Here is a 27188-nt window from a genome sequence, read left to right as displayed (position 1 = left end):
TACCCTTTTAATACTTTGGAATGATTTGGATATGCAAATAAATTTATAGAGTGGGTTCAATTACTTTACTTAAATCCTACTGCAGAAATACTTACAAACAAAAATATATCAGAACCAATCAAACTCAAAAGGGGATGCCGTCAGGGATGCCCCTTGTCCACATTTGTGTTTCTATCACGTGACACAATGTAGACTTGAGTGGTCAAAGTACACTTCTGTAAGTTTGGAACTGTACAATGTGCACACGTTTAATTGTGAAAAATGTTAATAAACATATTTAAAAAAGAGAGAGAGAGAGAGAGCAAAATATCTCCAAATACAGCCAAGGCCATATGTGAATAACTTCACCTTTACTACAAATTCAGGCAAATCTAGGTTACAGCTGTTCATACAGTACAAGCTTTTTGTAACATTCACTCACTCTGCATTAAGAGCTATTTTGGTACTTTTAATACCAAAGTCAGTCCACCAACCTATAGGCCTTATCCGTGCTTTCCTTCTTCTCATCACCTCAACCATCCTTGCTTACCAGTATTGATTCCACCCATGATCCAGAAGCTACATCCCAAGTATATGTTCACACATCCAGCCACTGTTATGACAACATACAGTATGTGTATTGTACAAGCTTGACGAAAATTGTAAATACAGTGTCATAACTCTTTTTTCATACATTTACATTACCTCTACAAGTGTCTTGGACTCCAAATATTACACTCCTCCACTTACCCTAGCTACAGGCTACAAACATACATAATAATACCAACACATACATATGACAAGATATTACCACATGCAATATTAAATTACTTAATATGCTATAATACTTTCCAAACAAAAGGGAACTGTATATGAAGTAAAAAAACAAAACGTTTTTCCACTACCCAGACAAACCAAACTAGCCCAAGAGTGAATTGCCTTATAAAAAGTTGAACTAAAATGATATTATATGATGAATGTCTATATGATTATTTTCCAGCTCCACTATGCTATTTAGAGTTCACACAATCAATCAGTGATGACAACAATCAATGTGTAAATGATGCAACAACTTCATTAGCTCGGTTAAATTACTTTTGCATGTGTACTTATGTGTCTGTGTAGGTGCACGTCTAAATAAATTGTGCAGCAGCCCAACATGATCATTTCTCACTGACACTTGCTAAATGAACATTTTTGTAAGCCCTAAATTGATTCATTTGTATCAAGAACTATCACATCTGGCAAATAAAGCATTAATGCGCATGCATGCTATAAGTTACAAAGATAGTGCTTAAGAAAAAATGCAGAAATAAATTAGCAAGTTTTACAGAGCTGCATCTGTTAGCAGCAGGAGCTTGTGTTATTCACCACCGATCAGCAGAGTATGCGTGATCATGGTCATGGAAAACTGTAGAATTAGAGAGCACAGAAGGGAGGGAAGAACCTGCTGAAAACAAGGAACCTGCTCTGAATAATTTCCTCATTATCAGAGAATTGGCTACTTTGTTGATGCTTCGCTTGAAAAAGTGTTTGCCCCTTCCTCATTTCCTGTTCCTTTGCATGTGTGTCACACTTAAGTGTTTGAACATCAAACCAATTTAAACAAAAGTCAAGGACAACACAAGTAAACACAAAATGCAATTTGTAAATGTGCCCTTTAATTATTTAAATTATTATGATTTAACTAGCAGTTAAATAATTTCAAAGTAGGATTAGAATTGTTAGAGGAGGGAAATTATATAATAAAAAAAGGAATAAATACAGTACAGGCCAAAAGTTTGGACACACCTTCTCATTCAATGCGTTTCCTTTTTATTTTCATGACTATTTACATTGTGGATTCTCACTGAAGGCATCAAAACTATGAATGAACACATATGGAATTATGTACTTAAGAAAAAAGTGTGAAATAATTGAAAACATGTCTTATATTTTAGATTCTTCAAAGTAGCCACCCTTTGCTTTTTTATTAATAAGGGAAAAAATTCCACTAATTAACCCCGACAAAGCACACATGTGAAGTGAAAACCATTTCAGGTGACTACCTCATGAAGCTCATTGAGAGAACACCAAGGGTTTGCAGAGTTATCAAATAAAGCAAAGGGTGGCTACTTTGAAGAATCTAAAATATAAGACATGTTTTCAGTTATTTCACACATTTTTAGTACATAATTCCATATGTGTTCATTCATAGTTTTGATGCCTTCAGTGAGAATCTACGATGCAAACAGTCATGAAAATAAAGAAAACGCATTGAATGAGAAGGTGTGTCCAAACTTTTGGCCTGTAATGTATATTCAGACATGTCCAACTGCAAATATTTGGCCCATCTCTGACCTTTGATCAACATCTATAGTAAGACATTCATATAAGGAAACTCAAGCAGAAAAAAAAAATGCAATTATGCAGAAGTAAGCTTGATTTGGAGCCTAAACACAGGTAATGTTTCACTTCCTCAGACTCAAACACTTCCTCAGCCTGTGCTGCTTTAGTCCAATTTGACAGTTGGGTACAACAGCTTCACACGCCTGATGCACATTCAATTCAGTTTATATAAAGTGTATCTTCTCTATTATAAAGCATGATGTTTATTTCACTTGGACATTTTAAAGCCATTTTAAATTTGTTGTCACTATGCCAATACCGCAGACGCTTGTCTGTATGAATGCCAGTCTGTCTGTTTGTCTGTCCCTACCATGCTCCTCCTCTTGCTACTACCCACCACCCCAACCTCCATGCCCTCATGTGATGGCAATATGGGGACAATAAATCATAAAGAAAAAAAATTATGAAAGAGAGAAAATGAGAGCATTATTTAAATATTAATGAAGCTGAGAGAAAAACTATTGGCCTGATTGTCTTCTTCTGCAAATGTTTTGGCTGACTGGAAAACCAACACTTACACCCGTGGGTACACACACTTACACCCGTGGGTACACACACTTACACCCGTGGGTACACACACGTACACCCGTGGGTACACACACGTACACCCGTGGGTACACACACACACACACACACACACACACACACACACACACACACACACACACACACACACACACACACACACACACACACACACACACACACACACACACACACACACACACACACACACACACACACACACACACACACACACACACACACACACACACACACTTGGCTGAAGTCCACCAGTCCATCTTAACGTCTCCAAGTCAGACTGTTTAAGGTTGTTTCGTCTCATCAGCCAGACAGACAGTATAATCGCCAGACATGCATCAAGTTAGATCAATTCAAAGTGCATTTTAACAGGATTAACAAGTCAATTTACAAACAGTTTTACAGAAAAGTACACTGTTGTGGATTTGTAGGCCTGTATTTACTGTAGATATCTATCTTAAACCATAACAAAAAGTGGATCCTCCATCATGAATATTGATATTGTGGGAAAGGGGCAGTACAAAAATGTCTTTGAGGAAAGTGAAGCACATTCACTTATGAATATACAAATTTTGCTACAAGCACAACCAATAGAAATTCCTGGTAAAGGCTAATAGTATCTACATCCGAATAAGGATGCAATATAATCAAACCATTCACCGTGTGTGTGTGTCTAGCTATCAATAGAATAAATAATGATTGGCACAATTACCCATAATTAAAGCTCTGCTCATGGATAGCTGCCCTATTTCCAAGCTAGTTTGCTTGTGTTCGAATAGTCCTTCCATAAAGGGTTTCTAAATAGGTATTGCATCATAATGATATGATCATATTGGGTTATCGTGTTACACATGCATTATCCAAAATAATAATTTAAAGCAAACTGTAACTAAAAATGGAAAAATTAACACTAAGCAAGTGTGTACACATTTAAAATATATTGTAAAATAAGATATAATGTCTGGAAAACATTTGTATTAATATTGTGTTAAAGTGTTTAAAAGACTAAGCTGTTTTGCAGTGTGCGATGACCAATTGTAGGTTTTTAATTAGTCTCCTCTATATTGATCAATACTATTAAGCTTACTGTTTGTTCAAAGTGCATATGCTGTGTATGAACATACAAATGTCCATTCTGCATAATAAACTCATAGAACGCATTGTGTATATCTGAGAAAGGTACTATAAATGGATGCTTGCTGTGATCATGTGTGTGCATGCTTGAAAAAAATATTTATGTTTAACACTAATGTGTGCAAGGGGATGCATGCTGTGTGTGTGTGTGTGTGTGTGTGTGTGTGTGTGTGTGTGTGTGTGTGTGTGTGTGTGTGTGTGTGTGTGTGTGTGTGTGTGTGTGTGTGTGTGTGTGTGTGTGTGTGTGTGTTTTTTGCATGAAGGCATTTGATATGTGTTATTAATGTCCCAGAACAAACATCAATATCATAAGGGAACAGTGTTTCCCTCCCTCTTTTTATTACCAGCTAACCTTTTAAACAAACCCTGGTCTCTGTAAGGCTGTTTCTGCCATACCTACAAGATGGGAAAAATACATTAGGAATTACACTTCCATCTAGATAGAAAACGCTGATGGGAATCCATACTTCCTGCTTACTTTTCATTTTCTTTGGCATAAAGCTGGGACTGGGCTTGAAAAACAACATGCAAGGGAGACAGAGTAATGGAGAAGAAAAAAGTGTGGGTGGTTGTGGTGGAAAAACCGGCACACCACACAAAAATAGTTCCCCCACATTTGTTTTTCACCTGCTATAGTTTTGTTCTTTGATGATGGAGTAGGGTTATGTTTAGAGTCCTCCTACTTAACAAAGTTTGATTGAAAAGATGCTTGTTTTCAGAGATGTTCCAATACCATTTTTTACTTCCCGATAACTATACCTGAACTTGCTTATCGGCGAATACCGAGTATTGGTCCGAACTGGCTATGGACATAATCTGCAAAAAACAGCAAGGTGAAATTACCCTAACGTTAGGGTATTCGCACATGGGCTCCTAAAGACATTTTACAGTTCGCACACATATCTATACGCTTGCACACATTGTCAAAGTTAATTGGCTACTTTTACCATGTCATTTTGTGTAATAAAGTACTTGCCCTGTGCCTGCAGGTTTTAATAACCATCTAGCACTAGTTTGTTGGGAGAAAATAATCACAACACCTAACTTATCTGTGCTTAGTTCCAGTCTTTGCGCTAAGATGAGCTGAGCTAAACATGTCCCAGACGTGTCATCTTTGTTCTAGACACAGAGACGACAACACAGAGATGAAACTGACATCAATCCTCTCATCAAACGAAGAGTAAGATAACGGTAAGTGTGCCTTCCAAAATATCTATGTTCTATATATATATATATATATATATATATATATATATATATATATATATATATATATATATATATATATATATATATATATATATATATATATGTATCTTTGACTTGTCTTTGCCAGACCTGAAAAATCTTCTGTTTTCTTTGTGGTTATAAACCTAAAGGCAGGCAGTTTGAGTCTGGCTACAGTAAAACACTCATCTGGGATTAGGAGCCATTTATTCATCTCAGCTCAGTAATACTATGAGAGCCTCACTTCAAAATCCAATGAATATTTCACACTTCCATTTCATATGCTCTAGTGCTCAGAAGTGTGTATTGTGTATTAGAATCTGTATGCTTTACTTCTGTGTGTGCAGTTGTGTGTCTGACCATACAGTAGGTGTGTTTTGGGGAATTAACGGGCACTTTATTTGATCCCAGTATTGAAATGTGTATTTTGTAGTATGCATGTGCTTTTATATTTGGTTTCTGTGCTGCAATGGTACATTTTGTGCCATTTCACTGCATTCAAAGAACATTAACAAAACCATCACTTTTGGGTGAATATAAGGAAGAAGTCAAAACATACAAAAAGTTGTCAGTAAATACGGTACGTATCTCTAAGGAGCACCCACACACATTTACTGTTACTATAACTCCATCCCCGATACAGAGACCTGCTAAACTAGCTTTACCTCTTGACCTACTACTCAAATGATCCAGTGCTTATCTAATCTTACTTAAAGCCAGATGGATAGACTTCTCCTTTTTTGACATCAACTCATTAACTCAATGCTTCCTCAATGAAGTTTTAAAGTGAACTGAGCTTTTAGCAGTTCCTCACTGGTGACTAAGAGCATCTTGGTCAGCTCACTTCTTCTTTAAAAGCCTTAAAAGGCCATTAAAATGAAATGAAAGCCACAGAAACAATCATTATGTGTTAGATAGCAACCCGTGCCTTGGAACAGTGATATGTTCACTAAGAGATATAAGTGCAGATATGCATTTAAATGTGATTCCATTCAGCAAAATTATTCCTGATTTCCATCTCTATTTGGATGCACTTTTTTCTCTCTCTCTGCATGTTTGACCTTGTGCTGTTGCAGCCTTTGAGTTCATGTCATTGTATTTCATTTGCATTCTTGTATATAAAAATGACCAGGGTGTTTATTCTGACATGGGACCAACCAATGTTAAATTGTTATCACATTAACATAATGTAAAGGGGTGCCAGTTACCTCGGCTGACATGTTTGGAACACTTCATCTCCATAGCAACAGCACAAACTACCACCTTCTGGAAGCAGAGGCATCTGTGCCAGCTGTGGCCAAACTGCCCTGGAACCCCTTAAACGGGCATGCTACTGGTCAGGGGTAAAAAAGGTGAGAAGGATACGGTGGAACTAGGGCCATAACGATACACCAAACCCACAATTCGGTTTGTATCTAGGGTTGGGTATCATTTGGATTTTTACGATTCCGATGCCGAACCGGTACTTTTAAAACAACTCCGATTCCTAAACACATTCTTGAAAAACTGAAAAATGACATCAACGAAAAAAATATTTTTGTTGCATCTCTTTTCGGTGTTGTAATTTGTAGACGGCCCTAAGCACTCGTCTTACTGCCGGCAGCAGCAACAACAGCAGAGAGCAGAAGCCAGCAGGCAAGTGTTCATAAACTTCTGGTGTACTTACAAACTTTCCAATCCATCGTTTTATGAGTACATAACCTATATGTACTACTGTAGACGTTTGGTATCATTTCGGGCATTATTAGTGGGGTCATTTACCAGATACAAACGTGGGTCCATTAGCCCCTGCGCTAAGCTATTCAGCTGATAATGCTACTCTACGCTAGAGAGAAGTAGGATAGTGTAGTGACTTTACCCTGCTGTTGAACTCCCTTGCTCCTCATCAAGGACTCCAACATATTTACGTTTTAGGTTCTGACTCATCACCGTGGTGCGCCCTGCCATGCCGTGTCGCTTTTGCTTATCTTGCAATTAACACGTTTTCGATTTATTTAGTGTGAAATGCTCCCACACCTGGTTGACTTAGGTCATACTGATTTCTCTGCCTCCGCCGTGTGTTTCAGAACAACGTTACGGGTCTCTCCGGTCTCTCTCCGTATTTCCTCCACCCCCGCTCTGCTCTTTTTTCTTTTCTTTCGCTCCGCTCAACTACATTTTTTTTCATCTCCGCGACTGAGTGGCGTAATAGTTGCGCGACACAACGAATTGATAATGAAATTCGTTGTCAACTTTTTTAATAATCAAATTTTATCGATTCATTGTTGCAGCCCTAGTTTTAAAGTACTTAAATATATAATAAGTATAGTATTTTACATCCGTTTTGGTGAGCCCATAGGGAAAATATGGCATTTTAAAAGTAGCCTACGGTAGCTAGCTAACGGTAGACTACAGAGAAAGTGTGATATTTTTACGTCTGTTTCGGAGCGACAGAGGGAAAATAATTCAGTCGACATATTAAATGGAACCAAAATGAGGAACCGAAATTTGCGTTCTAATCCGGTCCATCTCCTACCGCATGCGTAGGAACCGGTAGCGGAACCGGGTTTCGGTACCCAACCCTATTCGTATCACAATTTTTAACCCACGATTCGATACAAACCTTGATTCTTTTGTGTGTGTGTGTGTGTGTGTGTGTGTGTGTGTGTATATTTATTACAGGTAGGCTAGAGGACAGGGTATAGGGATCAACTTGACAAATAAATAATGACAATAACAATGTTTTCTGATCTAACTCTCCCTACATCAAAAGAGTTTGCATGCCTGCTTAAAAAAGTGTCAAAAAATCATCCCCTTGTTCGCTTGATCACTCGTCCATATATAATAGGCCCTCAATAGTTAACTCTACAGTGAGCAGTAAGCTTTGACTTGAGACACCTTTAAAATCACCATCATTTTGCAGCATCAGGTGTAGTGTATGGATGTACTGCGTCGCCGAACTATAGCAAAACTATAAACATACGTAGGATTGCATCGTGGGATTGTTAGCAGAAAGTATTGTACATGCCACGGACAGTCTTTTTGAGCCATGTGAAAGTAAGTGGCCGGGTGAGTAACAACCTCCACCCCCCCCCCCCACCTTTCACGTGGAATACTATTTTTTAATGTAAGATAGTTCTAATTAGTCTAATTTCTACAGCAGGTCTGTGTAAAAGCAACACTGTTTATAACTCAAGATTATAAAACAGCTATTCTATACTAGCTATACTAACGGAAACTAAATTATCTTGCTCCCAAAATCTAAAAACCAAGATTTGAACCATAACAATGAACATTATGACATGAACAGAGGCTTGAGTTCTATTTTAAGAGAGAAAGAGAGAGATCAATTCAGTTCTTCCCAAAGGTTCTTACAGCCCTGAGAGAAATTGCCAACCAATGCAACTTTGTTCTTAATTAGTTCGGAGAATCTCCAACAAATCCTGCAGAATTTATACATCCTTAAAGGCATACAGTATGAGCCGAGGACAGGAAAATATACTGTGCATTACATTTTCTAGCCAGTAGGTTCTTCAAGTTTTTAGGTGACCTAAATGAAAAATGTAGTTCACCATAGGACACAGGCTCATTAAAACATGTTGATACTGTTTTAATGTGCAGAGCCACCAAGAGAAGGTTCCAGATTCATTTAAGGTCCTAAACCTGGGTTAAAAAACCCTCAATCTAAGAAATGTATTATATTCTAATAATGCCAGGTTATGTGACAGTATGAAAAAAAACTAGACTTTCCAAAGGGGAAAATGAAAAATGACACATTCCTCAGGGGAAAAATAAGAAAAACAGGACATATGGATTGAGTTTGCAAAGTCTCCAAAAGTGAATTGCTAATGACACTGCCTAACGCTGAAGGCAAGTTAAAACCTTTCCCTTTGAATTTTGCTTGCGAGGCAATATTCTATTCAAGGGAGTGGCTTATAGGCTACTGCAGCTCAATACAGTCAAGGCACAGATACCTGCTCAAACATTCCTACAAACATACACCCTATGTGCACACATACAGTGTTATGTGACTAATTGATAAGTATAAATCAAAAGGATTATATGCATTATATGAGGTATCAAAAGGATTGAATGGATACAGATGGTAAATACAGTGATTTTGTAGCTCTATGTGGATGTATGCATGCCTGTGTACTCTGCTTACTGTTGGTCATTCAGGAAACAGGCCATTTTAATTAAAGGCTATTTAAGTCTAACCTCACAAGCGTTCGTTTCACTTGACGAGTATTAACTAAGATAAATGTTAGATGGCTGTTTGTAGTCAGCTTAAAGCTTTAGTGCGTAACTTTTTGATATTAATAGACGTCTGTTACATTCAAGCCATTGCCAAATGAGTTGCTACAAAGCTAATTAAGACTATCAGCTCCACACAACTCTCTCTGTATTTCTCAGCATGGCTATGTTCAGAAGATTGTGTCGTCCGGCGACTTTCCCACGCAGAAACTCAAGTGAAGATAATTACCTCTTCTGAAGAGTCCATCGTGTTTTTCCTGTCCTCCTTAGCTGCTGGCAACTGTATTGAGGAGGGGCTGGGGCGCGTGCCTGATCACGGAAAGGCTTGTATCATGTGGACACGCCGACAGTTTTGTTGTCATTGCTTAGAATTCCTCATGGGGCGACAGAAACTACACACTATAGCTTTAAAGTCACAGAAAACAGCTGAATTCCTTGTTCACAATGTCGGATTTTATATAAAGTAAAACTACCTTACCAATCTCTTTAATCAGATTAAAATCTGGAGCAAACAAAAAACATGACATTCTATTGAGAGGTTCTTACCTTGTCCTTGTCTTCTACCAGATCACTGAGTATATCATCGGGGTCCAGAATCCCCCCGTCACAGTACTCAACATGGTGGGTCCGAACCAGGAAATCTCCTTCCTATAACACAGGACACAACAAACGTAAATCATCAACTCAATGTATGAATAAACCTGACACCAGCTGACCAAACTCCCCGTACTTATTGTGTATGCACATATGTATCTGACTAGCTTCTTTAAATAGTGGCTACAGGTGTCAGTCCCACACATAGACTTAATAATATACAGTCTATGGTCCCACACCTATCATCATCTAATTAAATAAAACCATAAGTACAGAGGCCTCAATAGTTTTAATTAATACAAAAAAAAATTATGATTCTAATGGCTGATAGTTGAACAAAATATTCACAAATATAATGTAATCTAATTAAAAATAACCGAGTATGTAACATTTTGTCAATCAGGAATAAAGACATTATTCAGATTAGCGCAAGCCCCAATACTCTATTTACTTTTAATATTCTATCTTGTAGCTTGAACTTTTCTCTAATGCAATGTATTTTCTATGAAAACAACATACTGAGTGAGAGTATAACACAGGGAGGGATCATCAAAAACATAAAATGGAGAAAGGCAGTTTCCACTCATTCCAGGTTAAGAATAGCAGGATAGTTTAAAAAAATGTTTTAACGTTTAAAATTGTTATTTACTCCTATGGATGCAGTTTGTTTTTTTTAAATGTAAAAACAGGTCCATTAAAATAGTGGGGGGGTTTCCAAACAGGTACGGTATACATTATGATACGGAAACATAGCGAACAATAAAATATAAAAGGCCCCCACTACTGGTCACCCATTCCTTCCCTCTGATCCTCATTCACATTTATATAACTCTAAATGTTCCACTCCCATTTCTGCCCTGTTCTTTGTTTCTTTCCTCCTTACATCTTCCCCATCTTTCCCTAGGTGCCTTGTACAGATTACAACTCCAGCCAGGCCCTTTCTCTCTCCCTCCTCACTCCAGTTCTCTGCCGTGTTGGGTCTGTGATTAATGACATCGACACTGCACCAGGCAGCTGACTACATAGAACTGGTTGTTGAACAACATATTGAGACAACACACACACACACACACACACACACACACACACACACACACACACACACACACACACACACACACACACACACACACACACACACACACACACACACACACACACACACACACACACACACACACACACGCCTACAAGCACATACAAAACCACAAACAGCCTAAGGAAAGGTACAAACATTACAGGGTGCTGCTCCATTAAATCACTCTTCCAGGGTCAGGTGCTTGTCAATACTTTTCAAAAACTCCCATTAGGCAGAGGGTAAAATAGAACTCTGTGTGCCTGGATATCTCTGCAAGTCTTAATGTCAATACCAGTTCCTACACTATACTCTGCATAAAATCTCTTTCCAATAAATTACTCACTTATACTTTTAAAATCATTTAAATTAGTAAATTAGTTTTTTGTACCAAAATGAGACCTGGTTAGATGTACGACTTCCTTTCTGATTTCAGAAGAAATACCATTCATTTTCAATAACCAGATCCGAAAGTTTGAATGTGCTTGTATCTGTATAAACCTTTGGTGTCTTAAAGGATTTTTGGCCATGTAACTTAACGGAGTTCATTAAGGCTAGGCACAGAATGATTTGAAATAACAATTTCACTGGTGAATGCTTAAAGTTTAAATATTTTTTTTCCAAAAGTCAAGGTGTGTTATAGTTACTGCGTAATGGTTCTAAAAATATGTCATGTCAATTTCAATTATTCCTCCAACGTTTCCTAATGGGTTGGAAATAGGAAAGGAACATCATTTAAAAAAATTTTTAAAATGCACTTAGTGAGTGTAGTAAGGCTAGTTGTAAGTAGCAGCCTACGTGTTGCCTTAAAGGAACACGCCGACTTATTGGGAATTTAGCTTATTCACCGTAACCCCCAGAATTAGACAAGTCGATACATACTCTTCTCATCTCCGTGTGTGCTGTAACGCTGTCTGACGGCTCCAGCGGCATCAGGCCAGCACAGAACATGCAGGTGAATGGTTCCAGCAATCCTACTGCTCCGAATAAGTGACAAAATAACGCCAACATGTTCCTATTTACATGTTGTGATTTGTAGAGTCACAGTGTGTAAAAAAAACAACATGAGACACAGCCGTCTTCTAACTGTAAACAAACCGGGAACTATAATCTCAGGCGAAAGAATATAGTACTTGGGCAGAGTCATATGCTCGCAGTAAGCCTGTCTGAGAATATAGTTCCCGGTATGTTTACTGTTAGAAGATGGCTGTGTCTCATGTTACGTTGTTTTTTGTACACGCTGTGACTATACAAATCACAACATGTAAATAGGAACATGTTGGCGTTATTTTGTCACTTTTGTCACAATTTGGAGCAGTAGGATTATTGGAACCAGTCACCTGCAGGATCTGTGCTAGGCTAAGCTAATGCTGAAACCGTCAGACAGCGTTACAGCACGCACAGAGATGAGAAGGGTATGTATGGACTTGTCTTACTCTGGGGGTTATGGTGAATAAGCTAAATTCCCAATAAGTCGGCGTGTTCCTTTAATAATAGGGTTGTGCCGATGGACGATATCATCGTCCATCGTGATGGCTGGCCAACATCACGATGTAGAGCCACCATCGTGATGCCCCCCCACCCTGTCAAACACACTAATCCAGTCGGTCTTAAACTAGCAAAGACACAAAGACAAGACATAGGGCTCCTTAAGTGGAAGCTACTTTTTTCCCCCTTTACGTGCAACCTATTTGTGAAAAAGACCATCGCTTTGAGCAGACTGGATTGGCTGTAGTGATACATTGTCTCTCTCTCCCTGTCAGCTGTAGCTCGCTCTACCTGCTAGTAAGTACGTTAACAACAGTAGGCTAATTCACGAGGGTGCTATATGTGTGAACTATATTGCGCATCTGTTCATGTGCGCTGCGAGAGTTAGGTTTCTGTTTATTGACTGCGTTATTCAGTGCAAACATAACCGAGAATGTAGTTTAAACTCAGTAATGATGGTATGTTAGGTTATAACTGTCACTCTGTTGAAGGTAGGGCTGGGCGATAAAACAATAACGATATGTATCGCGATAGACACATAATCAATATCAATAGAAAATGCGGTCGATAAAACGTTCAATAACTTGTTTTTTTTCATCAGAAGAAACCAGAGGTTGTGAATCAAGTTTGGTTGCATGAACAAAGGCCCTCACTCTCTGGCAACCTAGCAACGTGGGGAGTGACACTCTAACAGCCAGTCATGTAACAGTATCATGTTTGGTTGCGCCACATTGCTGTCTCGTGTTCTTCAATAACAGAACCGGCGTGGAGTGGAAAGTGAGTGCCGCAGCGAGCGAGGAAATCGTTGATAAAACTGGAAAAGTCAGTATGGCAGTTTTGGGGATTTTATAAGTCTGACCGTAGTCTGGACTGCTCCCCCCGCGACCCGACACCGGATAAGCGGACGAAGATGGATGGATGGACCGTAGTCAGACCAATGTCATCAGACCGTCGTCCCCACCAACACTGGTGATACCATAAACTTGTTTTACCACTTTAGCCGCGCTCACACTTTGGAGCACAGCTGTATTCGCCATCAACGTCCAACAACATCTGCAGCTGCAACACGGCACAAGCAGCAGACCACCATGAAGAGGTACTCTGCATCAGCACCTTACTAAACACTACAAGCAGCAGACCACCATGGAGAGGTACTCTGCATCAGCACCTTACTAAACACTACAAGCAGCAGACCACCATGAAGAGGTACTCTGCATCAGCACCTTACTAAACACTACAAGCAGCAGACCACCATGGAGAGGTACTCTGCATCAGCACCTTACTAAACACTACAAGCAGCAGACCACCATGGAGAGGTACTCTGCATCAGCACCTTACTAAACACTACAAGCAGTAGACCACCATGGAGAGGTACTCTGCATCAGCACCTTACTAAACACTACAAGCAGCAGACCACCATGAAGAGGTACTCTGCATCAGCACGTTACTAAACACTACAAAGAAATAACGGAGGCAGACATGCTGAGCACTGTCCAGAAGCCAGGTTACCAACCTAGCACTAAACCTGCAGAAAGTAGTTCCTTCTCAGGTTTCTTATATTTAGCTAACACTTTGCACTATTTTATGACACTTTATTAAGCATTTCTTACTTATTCTTTAATTTTGCACCTTAATGTTAAGAGATAATTGTTAAGTGTTCATTGTGATTTTAGACCTGTTTACATTTTAATTATTTGAGTGTTTTCCATGGTTGTGTTGACATTTCTGCTTTTATAACTGAGGGGATTATAATCAGAGCAGGGTTAAGTTTAAAATAAAAATGTTTAAATTTAATATATTTTTCTCCTGGTCCTTATTTTAAATAGGTCATAAAAAATATCAATAATTATCGATATCGACCGATATGAAAAACTTATATTGTGATACAGTTTTCAACCATATCGCCCAGCCCTACTTGAAGGCAAACGTCCCACTGTACTGTCGTTACGCAGATCACGGACATCGGATTGATTTTACTGCACCGTACTTAAGTGAAAGTAGGTCAAGTTGTAAAACCTACCAGCAGGGCACCATTTACAGAGGGCATTTAAATGTATCTCTAATCATTTCTATGTTAACTGTTGGCCCATAGTAGTAGAAATAAATTTTCTACTAAAAAGCCCCCCCCCCTTCATGGCCCCGACGACGATATCATCGTCCATCACGATGTTTTACTGTAAACATCGTCAACTGCCAATTTAGGGGACATCGCCCAACCCTACTTAATAACACACCTATTCTATAGTAAAAACATGGCAACTTCAATTATACTGTGCTCCTTTAATAAGTGGACCGAGATATGGTCCACTTGTTTGTGTTACATACTACAATACATATACATACAATGTTTGATCTTAAGACTAGTTATTCTAGACTGGCACCTGGTGCCATCTAATACAAGTAACTTACAAACATGGTTGTGTTTGCTTCCTTAATAAAGCATTAATCCCAAGTTGAATATATCCTGGGTCCATACAAAACACGTTCTATTATGTTACAAAAAAATACATTTAAATGGCTTTTCAACCACCACTGTTACACTCTAACACTGTGGCTGTTTATACAGTTGAATTGTCTCTCCCTCTTCCTCCCACCTGCTGGAATTTATTGTAGGACTCCATTGTAACACTGACTTGGCTGACACCCAGGCCAGATGTATGAGAGAGCATTTACAAATATTGTGTTTATATTGTTTTATTTTGTCTTTTAAACAGGGTTTATCTTCCTTGAGCACTATCAATCAGGATTTGGGGGCAAATTAACTCTGGGACAACACATGCAAATGTTTTTTAGGATTACTAGGGAATATTTCAGTGCAAACGTGTAATGTAAATTATTTTTTGTCTTTTCTGCCCTCAGCTTTGCACATAACAATAACATCTCACAAAGACTAGTGTTTTGTTACTGCCTGGACTTCACAATCAGTCCTGATAGTGTTAGATTTTGTCTATTGCAATTCCTCAATTCATCATTCCCACACTAACAGTGTGTCACTGCACAAGCAATTACAAACAATTTACAAACTATGCCTTGACAAAAAGACATGATAAACTCTACCATGTTTTACATTCTTAATAAAAAAGATTACAGATAACCATTAAACGTAGCACTTTCAATGGCATGCTTACAGTCAAATAATACTTCCCAGCTAATATTCTAAGTGAACACACAAGCAAGAAAAATATATTTTGTCAACAAAGCCCACTCCCACTCTGGTCATCACATCCATGTCCTGCTGACCCTCAGTACAGTTCACACAGCAGGCTGTACATTGTGCTTTTCATTACAGTTAATATTGTGCCTTACAGGTGCATGGTCCCAAAATAATTAGCAATACATCAAATCACAACAAACCAATTGACACAATGTAAACATGAAGCTTTTGGGGACCTTGGGGATCTGGGGGGCCTCAGGGCAGTTTGCCAACTTAATAAATAATAATAGATAGCACTAGTGCAAAATAATGCTTATTTGGGATGTAGTATATCTTCACAAAAATGTATGCTTAAACAATTAGTTAATTGACAAATAGTGATTATAATGTATAACCATAGTTGTCGTTTATCAAGCAAAAACTCAATATTTTGCTAAGCATGTAAAGTCATACAATCACAAAAACAAAGGTTATTGCTTTTCTCCATTTCATGTCATCTAAGGCCATTTTCAGACAAGAAATACGTAACATTGCTAGCTATATTTATCTGTTTAAGTGATAGCATTTTGTCACTCATAAATAGATGTCTTTTATGCAATGTCCCTTATGGCTTTATTCAGACATGGCAACATATTTACAGTAAGAGCTGTGTGCTTGAGGAATATTTGGCACCTGATTTGGAAATGGGGAGCAGAGAGAGAGATAGACACTTAAGGCATCACTTTGAGATGCATATAACTTATAAAAATTTTATGTTAACATTTTCAAAATAAATGTATATGAATTAAAGCTTAGATCGGCCCAAAACAATCAAGCCTGACCCTAACTGAGCCTGTGCACGTTGTGCCCAAGCCCGGCTCGGCCCGACACATTAACTGTAATTATGAGCCTGAGCCCAATTAAACCAGACATTTTTTAATACATGACGTTCTCAACTACAATTCCGAGTTAACTACAGAAATCAGTTTAGAATTATCTTAATGAATAATGCAACAAGGACGAAGCATGTAAACTGTGTTGTATGTTTATTCAGAATGGAATGAATCGCAAATGGATCCGAATGAAGAAACGTAAAAAAAAAAAAAAAAAAAAACATGTTTGATCAAGGGCCCGGCCCAGCCCGAGAATAGTGGCAGGAAATAGTGGCAGGAAATATCGGCGGTCAAGTTCGGGCTCAGGCAGAGAATCTAAACTCTAAGATGAATGTTGACTTATTAGTACCATAGACTGTATAAAACTAGATTAGTACATTTGAAAAAGAAATTATTAAAAAGAATTAATACATTAATCAATTACTACTAGGATTTGTGTATCCATCTAATTTCTAGCTACCACACTGTGGGTGCATAACGCACTGGTGGTAACACAGTGGAAAAAGACATTTTCTCTTAGTATTTAAAACTGATCACTGCAGAGGTGAGCCAGGACACAGAAATCCCAATCAAATTATAGTATATGTTTTAATTACAGGAGGAAAATATGTGGTGGTAGAAGGTTTTTGCAAAACACCGAGATCCAACAGCCTCATTTCTTTGGTAACCTGCTGTTGTTTTTAGGTCAACAACTCCCTTTGATCTCTTGCTATAGTAGGCAAGCCACACAGCCAAGACGACAAGAGATAGAGAGGTAGAGATATAAGAGCTGTGAGCACACTGATCTTATCTATTATTCAGGGGGAATGCATGGATAATGTGTTACATATTTTTTGTTAACTGCAAAAACCCTGTGCCTCCAAGTCTGACAGTTTAAAAACCTAGAGGGACACTCACATATTGTAGGACTAAAGATAAGAGTTGTAAACACACTGATCTAATTTGAAAATCAGGGGGATTAGCACCTAATACACTGTTCTGCCTGATACTATTACAGATAAGCCTTGGCAATTTGAGGTATTTTACTCTCAGGACATGATCTAGAAATTATTATTAGGTTGTAGTATCATCCCACCAGAGTTAAAACACTATGTAGATTATTCAGTGTTGTCAGGTGTGTGTGCTTAACCCCCCCCACCTCTCCCCCATTCTTTATCTCTGAACAGTAAGCCTTTCTAGTCTGCCAGTTGACATAAGAGTTTGGTATGCTTGCTTTTGTCAAAACTGGAGGCAGTGCCAAGATCTGGACTTGGGTACACTGAGAAACTACTAACTTTGTGCAAACTCTGGAGCTGAAAATTACATTTCCAATAATATGGTTCTATAAGCCAAAACTGAGAGGTCTGGAATCATCCCAATTTTGTCAAAAATGTCAGTTATCTGCCAGTAATGTAGTATTATTGATACAAAGTATTATTTAGTAGAGGCAGTGTGTACTGATGCAGCACCAAACTCTGTGGAAAAATGAAATCAGAGTTAAATTGTCCCTTGACCCATCTTGTGACTCACAGTAACAAAGCTTGTCTTTTGTGAAAAGCAAAGCAGAAGAATTGCTGGTGGAAATGCCATGGTAACCATTGCTCACCTTGTTAACATTTCATCATTCCACATTTAGGCTGTGCACAAGGTGATTCTTCACTCATCTAGTTAGGTTTATCTTGATGGTTACAAAATAAGATTTTATTAGCATCTTAACTACTCGCCAGCGTTCATAAATTTGGATGTTAACCTTTTAACACTGTCTGGTGAGCAGCTATCCTTTGATCTGATGATTTATTTGGCATGTAAAACAGTACAATTAACCAACCAGGATGATCTGTATACAAGGGCATTCATTCTAATATAATAATGATCTAGCTACGGCAAGCTTGTCAGGCTAATTTGGAGAAGCATATGTGCCATTACATCGTACATAACTTGGAGCATAGAATAGAAAATAATAGAATATTTGTCAAGCTGGATCAACACAGTTTGTCTGCAGAGAAAGCGGCACACGTCTACTCCCTGCCTCTCAGAAATATCTGCCTGTGCTCTGGCATGGGTCCAGGGTATTTTATGATTTTATTAGCGTGTTTGGCCACGCCTCATCAGCATTCCTGCCCGTGCTAATGAAACTACAGCGCACACCCACATAGACAGGAACCCTTTTATAAACATCCACCTTACAATCAATATGTGCAAGTGTAAGCATTCACATGCGTACACACACCATCAGCTTACAAAAGTTTCAGTTTGTTTATAATTAGATATACACACACATAATTTTAGCAACAATATTGTGTCAAATATAGATATTATACTATCTATAATAATAAATTTTAGAGAGGCAACTCAAATCAAATTTCACTTGAATATATGCTGATGTTGATGCGATTGTCCAGTCTGATATTTCACAGAATACAGCAGACTTGACCTAAAACCCAATAAACGGTTATCCACAAGCACACAACTGCAAACTTCTGTTTTGCCAAAGCTAATTAAGAAGTCTGTCAACAAGCTGATAACTTCCTGACAACTCCCTTCGAAAAACAAACTCTGCTTCCCTTCCTCGGGCCACACTTCCTCTTTGCCCTGTGCCAGCTATCTCCCTTTTTACATTCATCATCTTTGTTTCCTTCAAAAGGTTTATTCATTTCCTCTTTGCTACCTCTCCACATGAATCGCAATATGGACTAGTGCAATATCCAAACGCAAGGGGGGTGCAATATTTGTTTAAAGCAAAATATGTGTCAAACCATTCTGAGTTGTGAGTACTGTGGTGCTGCAGAGACGCCCCGGCTTACAAATCGTATCCTACAGACTAAAAGAAAAATACTTTGTTTGGTACAGATCCTCGCAAAATAAAAAAAAATAAAAATCACACCATAATCATTTTCGTTTTAATATTTTTAAATGAAAAGGAGAATAATAATTCAAATATCATTATTCCCTCTAATATTGTGAGTCATATCGCAGTCGCAACATCAATAATTGCCATTAGATATTTTCCATCGTGCAGCCCTAATTACTGTACAGGGGTGTACCAACCCCATCTAAATGGTTGAATTTGAGCCAAATATAAAGGCATACTTCAGTAGATTGGTTTTGGATATATTATGCCTACTCCAATTCCATGTCTTTCTACAGTTTACCACATTGTGCTCTGTCTTTGCCAGCTGTCCTATATGTTATAAATGTAAATTGCCCGCAAGTTGTGATACCAAGGAATACATTTTAAATACTTACAGGCAGCTAAAATGTCTTTTAATGGAGGGAGAGCTGATCAATTGTCACACATACCTAACATCAACTGGATTTGCTTAAAAAGGTACAATATGTAACATTTCTGCTTTAAAATGTCTAAAAATGACCATACCTATGTTATATATTTTTATGAGTTGTGTTCTTACACTATCCTAAATGTTTCCACCAAATGTCAAACCCAGAGAAATCTGTTATTTTATTTTCAGACACGGCACGTTTCCTTTAGTCGCCCGTCAGTGGCGTCATATAACCTTTCACCCTCCAGTTACTCTAACTTCCGTCAGAACACTGGCACCAAGATGATACGTTCAGGAGTAATTGTAAATCATACAATGTCACAAAAAAAATACTTAATTACTTAATATTTATACTTAATTACATCCCACTTTTTATCACAGTAATACAACAGAGACCTTATCTATTTTGAAAGTTCAATATCGATACCAGCTTGACATTACTACAATGTGCTAACTTGATGCTAAAGCTTTGTGGGTAAAATTGAGGTTACAACATTGTTCAACACGCTAATAGTTATTTTTAGTATGACTGTTTCGACCACAGCTAACAGGACTGAGCTAACCCACGAATAACATCACTAGTAACGTTAACGTTAGCTGTATAGATAGACGATTAATCTAATGCTAATTTAGCCAAAGTAGCACACCCCGGTCTGTCTGCCTCACTCCCCCGGCGCAGAGAGACTCAGTCGGGATGACAGCTGACAACAGCACCAGGACATATAGCTAGCTAGTTACCGTTAGCCCCCAGTCAGCCATCAGCCAGCTACTTCCATTACAGCAACCCCCGGCCAGAACTTATCTCCAGTGCCTGGTGTTTACGAAGCTAACGGCAGTTTAATTAAACGTTGGGAAACAGACCATATCAGACCCGGCACCGAGTCACAACAGTGGCCATCCATAGCGGTACATCTCCGTAGCGCTACCGGTGTATGTGCCGAAAACCTCCTCCCTGCCGAATTTCTCCCCCCTTCGCGTTTAGCTGTCTTTACAGTTAGCTAAATTAACCCGACAAAAGGTGGGTTAAGCACCAAAACGAAAAGTTAAGATTACTGAAAAGTGAATGGGAGATAATTCCGGGCAGCTGGGAGATGTTCTGCTGCTGCACAACAGGCATCGAACGTCCTGGCTCGCTATCGCAGAGATTTCCCCGACAATCCCCACCCACACCAGTCTCTCAGCCTCGTTTAGTAGCTAGCTAGCGTTACAACAAACCCCGTCCGCCCGGTGTTGAAACCATCCAAAAGGTGACATTGATATGTGAAATATTTTGTGTTTTAGTTGCTGGCTACTATTAGCTTGCTGGCTCACTAGCTAACTGGTCAGCTACAAATAAAAATCTAATCAAGAAAAACGTAATTATGTTGGGGAAACTGCAGCTATTTTATTAGAATAACATAAATAAACGTAACGTGAATAAACTTGAATGGGTAAACTCGTCCGTGAACTGATGCATTCTAACCGGCAGCGAAGGTGTTTAACACTAAAAACTCCCATAATTCCACGCAACTTCACAACGTCATCAAAAGTCCAGTTTTACCGTCCATTGTTTTGGTTGAGAGACCCCTAGCGGCAGAAAGTTACATATTGTACGTTTAACCTACCAATGCCCTGTCTGTGCACATTGTTTTACAAATTAAAAACATCTGAAAAGGGACAGGATCAGGCGCAAATAACTATCAACCAATAATATGACAAGGTGTACTTCTTGTGTTTCCATCCATCTAGTGGCCTTTATTTTGAGCTTCATCTCAAATTGGTTATCTACACTACTGTATGTCTTTACAGCTTAGCATCAGTCAATAAGTAATGTGTTTATGTTAACAAACAGGTCAGCCAAACTCAAGGTTGCATATTGTATTTAGTTTTCACTGAAAAAAGCTTTACATGAGCTGAGAGTCTACAGAAACTTTCGGGGACTTTTCAACGGAGTGGTTTAACAAAAGTCTGGTGTACCATACATAAACACATCAGCACTCTATTATTGCCTTTCCCATTCTAATCCCATAGGTTTATTCTATTCCCCTTTGGTTCCATACTGGTAACACAAAGCTGTATACAAATTCTAATAATTAGGCTGCTATCAACATGAAACTAAAAAATAACAAAAATTCAATGCAACTAAAACACAAAATAATCCTCTCTGAAATTGCCTATTTTAAGTGTTAGCTCCTGTTAAGCACCACTGTGGGAACAGTGGATGTAAGCAGGAACACACAGGATTTAAAAAAATGTTTTTAATACAAGCAGAATTCTCAGCTTTCTGAGAAGGATGAAGCAGATAGGGAGGAGGGAGAGAGGGAGAGAGTCAGACAGAAAGCTAGCTGTCTCTGTGACAATTTAAAAACATGATTTGCCTAGCTCTGGGAGGGAGGATTAGGGACTGGACTGCTCTTTAACACACACATATCTTGGCTTTCTAATCCTGGAACACATTAACAGCCATAATTACACAGCTACAAAAGATTAGTGTTGCAGTGAAATGACTGAGTGATGGGAAGAGAGCAAGAAAACTACAGAAACAAATACAAAGAGAAAAGAGGGGATGGGATGAGATGAAGCAATTTAGGAGAATACATGTTCTCCATCCCAGAAAGGAGGAACGAAGGAGAGGAGAAAGACAAGGAGGAGGCAGTCAAAGGAGACGAAAGGAGAGTTATGAAAAAGTGAACACAAACAAAAGGAGAATATTTAAAATGTCACAACAACAAACAAGGAGAAGAGAGAGAAAAAACTATCACAAAACTGGGAAGAATGAGGGCGGAAGGAGAAGTAAAAACAGAAATTACAAAGGGGAATGTAAACATAGTAAGAGGAGGAGAAACTGCAAAGGGCTGACAAAGGTGTGGGAGAGCGTAGGAAGAGAGAAAGAAAACAGAGAAGAGAAAGAAGAAGAGCCGCAGGATACCACACACACACACACACACACACACACACACACACACACACACACACACACACACACACACACACACACACACACACACACACACACACACACACACACACACACACACACACACACACACACACACACACACACACACACACACACACACACACACACACACACACACACACACACACACACACACGCGCTTAACAAGGCATTTCATTCACACATGCAGGAAGCAAAGTATTTAAACACTCCGAGACCTAATCGATAGAGCAGGGAGGTGCATCATTACACACATCACTGCTGCAGGAAAACACACCTGGAGCACTCACTCTGTCTCTCAGTGAACATTAATCACACCTAAAATGTTGCTGCTCTTGTGTTAGACATGAGGTAAACCGCACCGCAACATGGTTTGGTGGTCTGGTTTTTGGTACAGTAAAGGTAATTATATGGATGAGATATCTGTGTGAGCAGGCACAAGAAATTTTTCGTAATATCACTTTTGATTCCAAAGTGTTAAACAGACATCAGATATGCTTTTAATTTTTTAAAGAGTTAAACGATTTGAGCACTCCCTACGTAGCTTTATGGTGTAGACACATATAGCCGACGGCCAATCGTTGACAGAAAACCCCGTCGATATGATCAGTCGCGTCCCCGAGGTCCAAAAAACTGCCACAGAACACAAAGACGAGAGGAGACGAGACGTAATACGTCTCTATAACAGCAGGCGGCGCTAATCTGTAATGTCGCCCAAGAAATGAAAACCGGCAGCTGATTGGACGAACGCGTCACATGGGTTTGTTTTCTCCGGAAATTCAATTGTGTCTCGGCCCTTACGTCTCTGTACTCTGTGTTGTATAGCTCAAATCACAGTAATGAGGTTACAGTCTGATCATTCAGATTTTGAGTGGATTACAAACAGAACAACAGGATGGTTCCCCACAAATGTTAAATGTTGTTGACGGACAGACAGCTTAAATCGTTAATGGCTAATAGCAAACGCTATGTGCACTTGTTGAAAATGGGAAAAGTTTCAACAAGATCAACATTTGTGGTGTATGCAGTATGTTCAGTTCAGTTTATTCTTTGTCCCAGAAGGGCTGATGTGCTTCAGTCAGTAGTGCACCACGGGAAGTTAAAAGGCCATCTCCTAGCAAGAGACCTTTTACAGAGCTGACATTTTGACTTGTCAGAGCACAAAAAGCACATGTGAAACAAATGTTTATGGCTCAGTTCCATCAAGTGTTCCGGTAAGCTGTGCCAGTGAGCCAGTATGCACAATACCAGGACCCTGGAACTAGCTGAGATAAATGCAATGCCGTTGTTTTAATGTTATCAATAACACCTGTGCTTTTCCTGCTACGCCATATCAATATGTCTGCCATGAAAAAGCAGGTCCTCAGATGACAATCAAAAGCTGGAAACACCCACACAGAGGCTTAACACTTAAGTTTAAAAAATGTATTTAAATTTTTTTTTGTCCTTTTTGAATAATGTGCAAAATAGCTGCAATATCATGACTAGGTTTATATTTCCTTATACACAAAGTGAAAATAATTAATATTTTCAGTTGGAACACCTAAATTAACTATTATTAGACCAAAAGCAGGTGCAAACATTGCTCCTGCCTATACCCAGTTGCCCATCCTATTAATTTTAGAGACTTGAAACATTTAAACTCTATATCTTTACTTCTAGGCTTAATACAGTTATCTCATAAAGAATAACCGGAGGTAAAAGAGAAAGTGTTCAAAGAGGAAGAAGAGTTCAAATGGAAGGGAAGCAAGGGTTCCAGCTATGTGGAAGGTGAAGAGGAGACATAACTTGTGAGAAGAAAAGGATGATAAATAAGATGAAGAGGGCAAAACACAATGAGCACTCAGTGGGGAGGTCTGATGTACAGGTAGATGAAGGCAAATTAAGAGGCAAAAAAGTAGACAGGGCAAGGAAAAGAGGGTGGGGAAAAAAATGTGTTGATCTACAAGTGCTGTTTCTGTGTCTGTCCCACATAAACCCACACAGCATCGACACCTCCCACTCAATCACAACTGAGGCCATCTATTTATACGACTGGTGTGCTCTTTGAATAATGGAGCCAATGTGAAGCGAGTCACTGAGAAGATTTGGTCGTTTGATGGGGGTCACGAGGTTCCTGCCCTGAGAGCAGCGAAGGGAATCAACAGCAGTCATGAAGGAATCACAAGAGGGAGTCATTTGCATTTTACATTCACAACTAAAGTGGAAACGACTCATGCCTGCTCCTGTCTGGACCATCACAATTCACATCAGATATGCTTTTAATTTTTTTATACAGCAATTATGGAGAACTGGACCTCCATGGCTTTGTCTAATTTCCCAAGACTTTGGGATGTGAAAATCATATGGCCCTTTCATGATATAAAAGAGAATTTGATTATTTTAAGACTTTGGGGAAAACCTCAAATGTTATGAAAGTGCGGTTTCATAAAAGTAATCTTGTCTCATTTCTAAGCCTTTCAGGAGGCCATAAAAATCTTAACACTTTATTACAAAACTATTTCTGACAATGAATAATAACGGATGGCTCGAAGGTTAAATAGACTCAAAACGAGTTTAAATTACATTTTTGTTCATGTCCTTGGACTATTTGGTATCAATGAAAGTGAAACTTATTCTATAACTGCCACGATTACCACTGAGATGAATGAGCTGCATTGACGTGAGAGAAACATCCATTATATTCTCCCAAGAGACCAACTGTCAGTGCTAATAGGTGCATTTCAAACTTATGAACGGTACCTGTTCCAGGAGTTTTCTGTATCTCTGTGTGGCTTGCTGGATGAGGTCCCTCACAGTCCACCCCTCCTTGCAGGGCACCACCACACCCGTCTGCCCAAATGTCACCGTCACCTTCATTATAGAACACTCCACTTCATCCAAGATGCAGGCCCTCTGGATGTGGGTGATGATGAACAATGGTGATAATGATGCAAAAAGGCTCAAAAGGCTCCAAACTGTAGAATGCCCCCCAAGAAAGTCTTGATAAAAAAGGCAGGGATGTGACCAAACAGGTAATGCAAAAAAAAAATGATGGGAGAAATGTAGGGCTGATAGTGAGTGGCTTGAGGTGCCGCAAAACTCTCACACAAAACCAAACTTCTTCAAAAGTCAAAGTGGTCCAGAGTCAATATGGCTCTTCTCTACTAACTCTGTCAAATGTATTAACTGTATGTCCATGACATTCCTACCGACTTTTACAGCCACACCTCAAGGTGATAATGATGACACGAGTAAGTACATCGGGCTCCGAGATTACTTTCTCATACTATTGTCGTGAGGGTTATCGCTCCTTTTCTCATCTCCTCGGGTAGAATCTAGCAAGTGTTGATACCATTTAGTTAAATTGTTCAATTTCCAGAAACGTTAAACAATACTGCAGCCTTTTTCATGGTGGAGAGCAGCTGGTAAACGGGAAGTGTGTGTCATGTCATTTCTCACCGAGTTTTAACTAACGCTAACTACAGTAACCTTACAGTATAGCTAGTTAACTTCACTTTCCAACTGGCTAGCGGTCTGTCTGCTAGCTCCACTTGGCTAAAAATGATTAGCTTGATACTGTAACTTGGTGCGGCTAAGATAACAAGCCAAGGATGAAAGCTTTCAGTTCGCCACAAGCATTAACGTTAGATATCCCCACGCCCTTCTCTACTACACCAGGTGATGTGTTCCTACTTGTTTTGACGGATGGACAGAGGTTTAACGTTATCCAAACTTTCACATCAGAGTTAGCAAGCTGAGTCCTGCGCTAGCTAACGTTAGCCACCTTAGCTGAACTTTGGAGGGAGGGATGCAGTCGCTCGTGCATCATTCCAGAAGTTTTTCCTCTCGCAAGTTTCCTTCTTCCAAGCAGGCAGTAGCATCCACTTCATCACCGACGCACACAGTATGGCAACGTGAACGTTATTTTCACATTCGGGGACAAGCCGGAGGCGAAGTTAAACAGTAAACAGCCCACTGCGGCACTGTGTGTTGGAAAAGTTTTGAGATTCTTTCACTGCCGTCCGTCCGTCCGTTCCTGGCCAGTTCCTGACCAGCGCCTCCACCTCTTGTTGCTGTCACATTCTTAAAGGGGAAGTACTGTAATTATTGCTATAATGAAAGTTATATAAAATGAGTTTAGAGTTAATGCACAATTCATAAATCCACATTCTCAGTTACAGTTTTGCTCAAACAGCAAGATATGATGTGAAGGAGGTGGTGACACCCCCCCTCAAACATGTTATTAAAATATCAGTAATGTAATGCATAAATACTTGTGGCCGCCTGCACTCAAACTGATTAAAGGTGCTCTAAGTGATGT

General features: G+C 39.1%; 1 protein-coding gene across 4 annotated transcripts in view; it reads right to left on the bottom strand.

The window, feature by feature from the left end:
* Positions 1-26918, bottom strand: part of pard3bb (par-3 family cell polarity regulator beta b) — a 243915-nt gene extending 216997 nt beyond the window's left edge. For all 4 annotated transcript variants that reach the window (XM_028590887.1, XM_028590889.1, XM_028590890.1 and 1 more), the window contains exons 1-3: positions 26652-26918; positions 25628-25780; positions 10051-10152 (exon numbers count right to left, since the gene is read on the bottom strand). In XM_028590887.1, the coding sequence (XP_028446688.1) occupies positions 10051-10152; positions 25628-25780; positions 26652-26696 (300 nt within the window). In that variant the 5' untranslated portion in view covers positions 26697-26918. The remainder of the gene's footprint in view (positions 1-10050; positions 10153-25627; positions 25781-26651) is intronic.
* Positions 26919-27188: the final 270 nt, after the last annotated feature.

This window comes from Perca flavescens, chromosome 11 (genome assembly GCF_004354835.1).
Source record: "Perca flavescens isolate YP-PL-M2 chromosome 11, PFLA_1.0, whole genome shotgun sequence".
Classification (NCBI taxonomy): Eukaryota; Metazoa; Chordata; class Actinopteri; order Perciformes; family Percidae; genus Perca; species Perca flavescens.
This window is presented reverse-complemented; position numbering and strand designations above follow the sequence as displayed.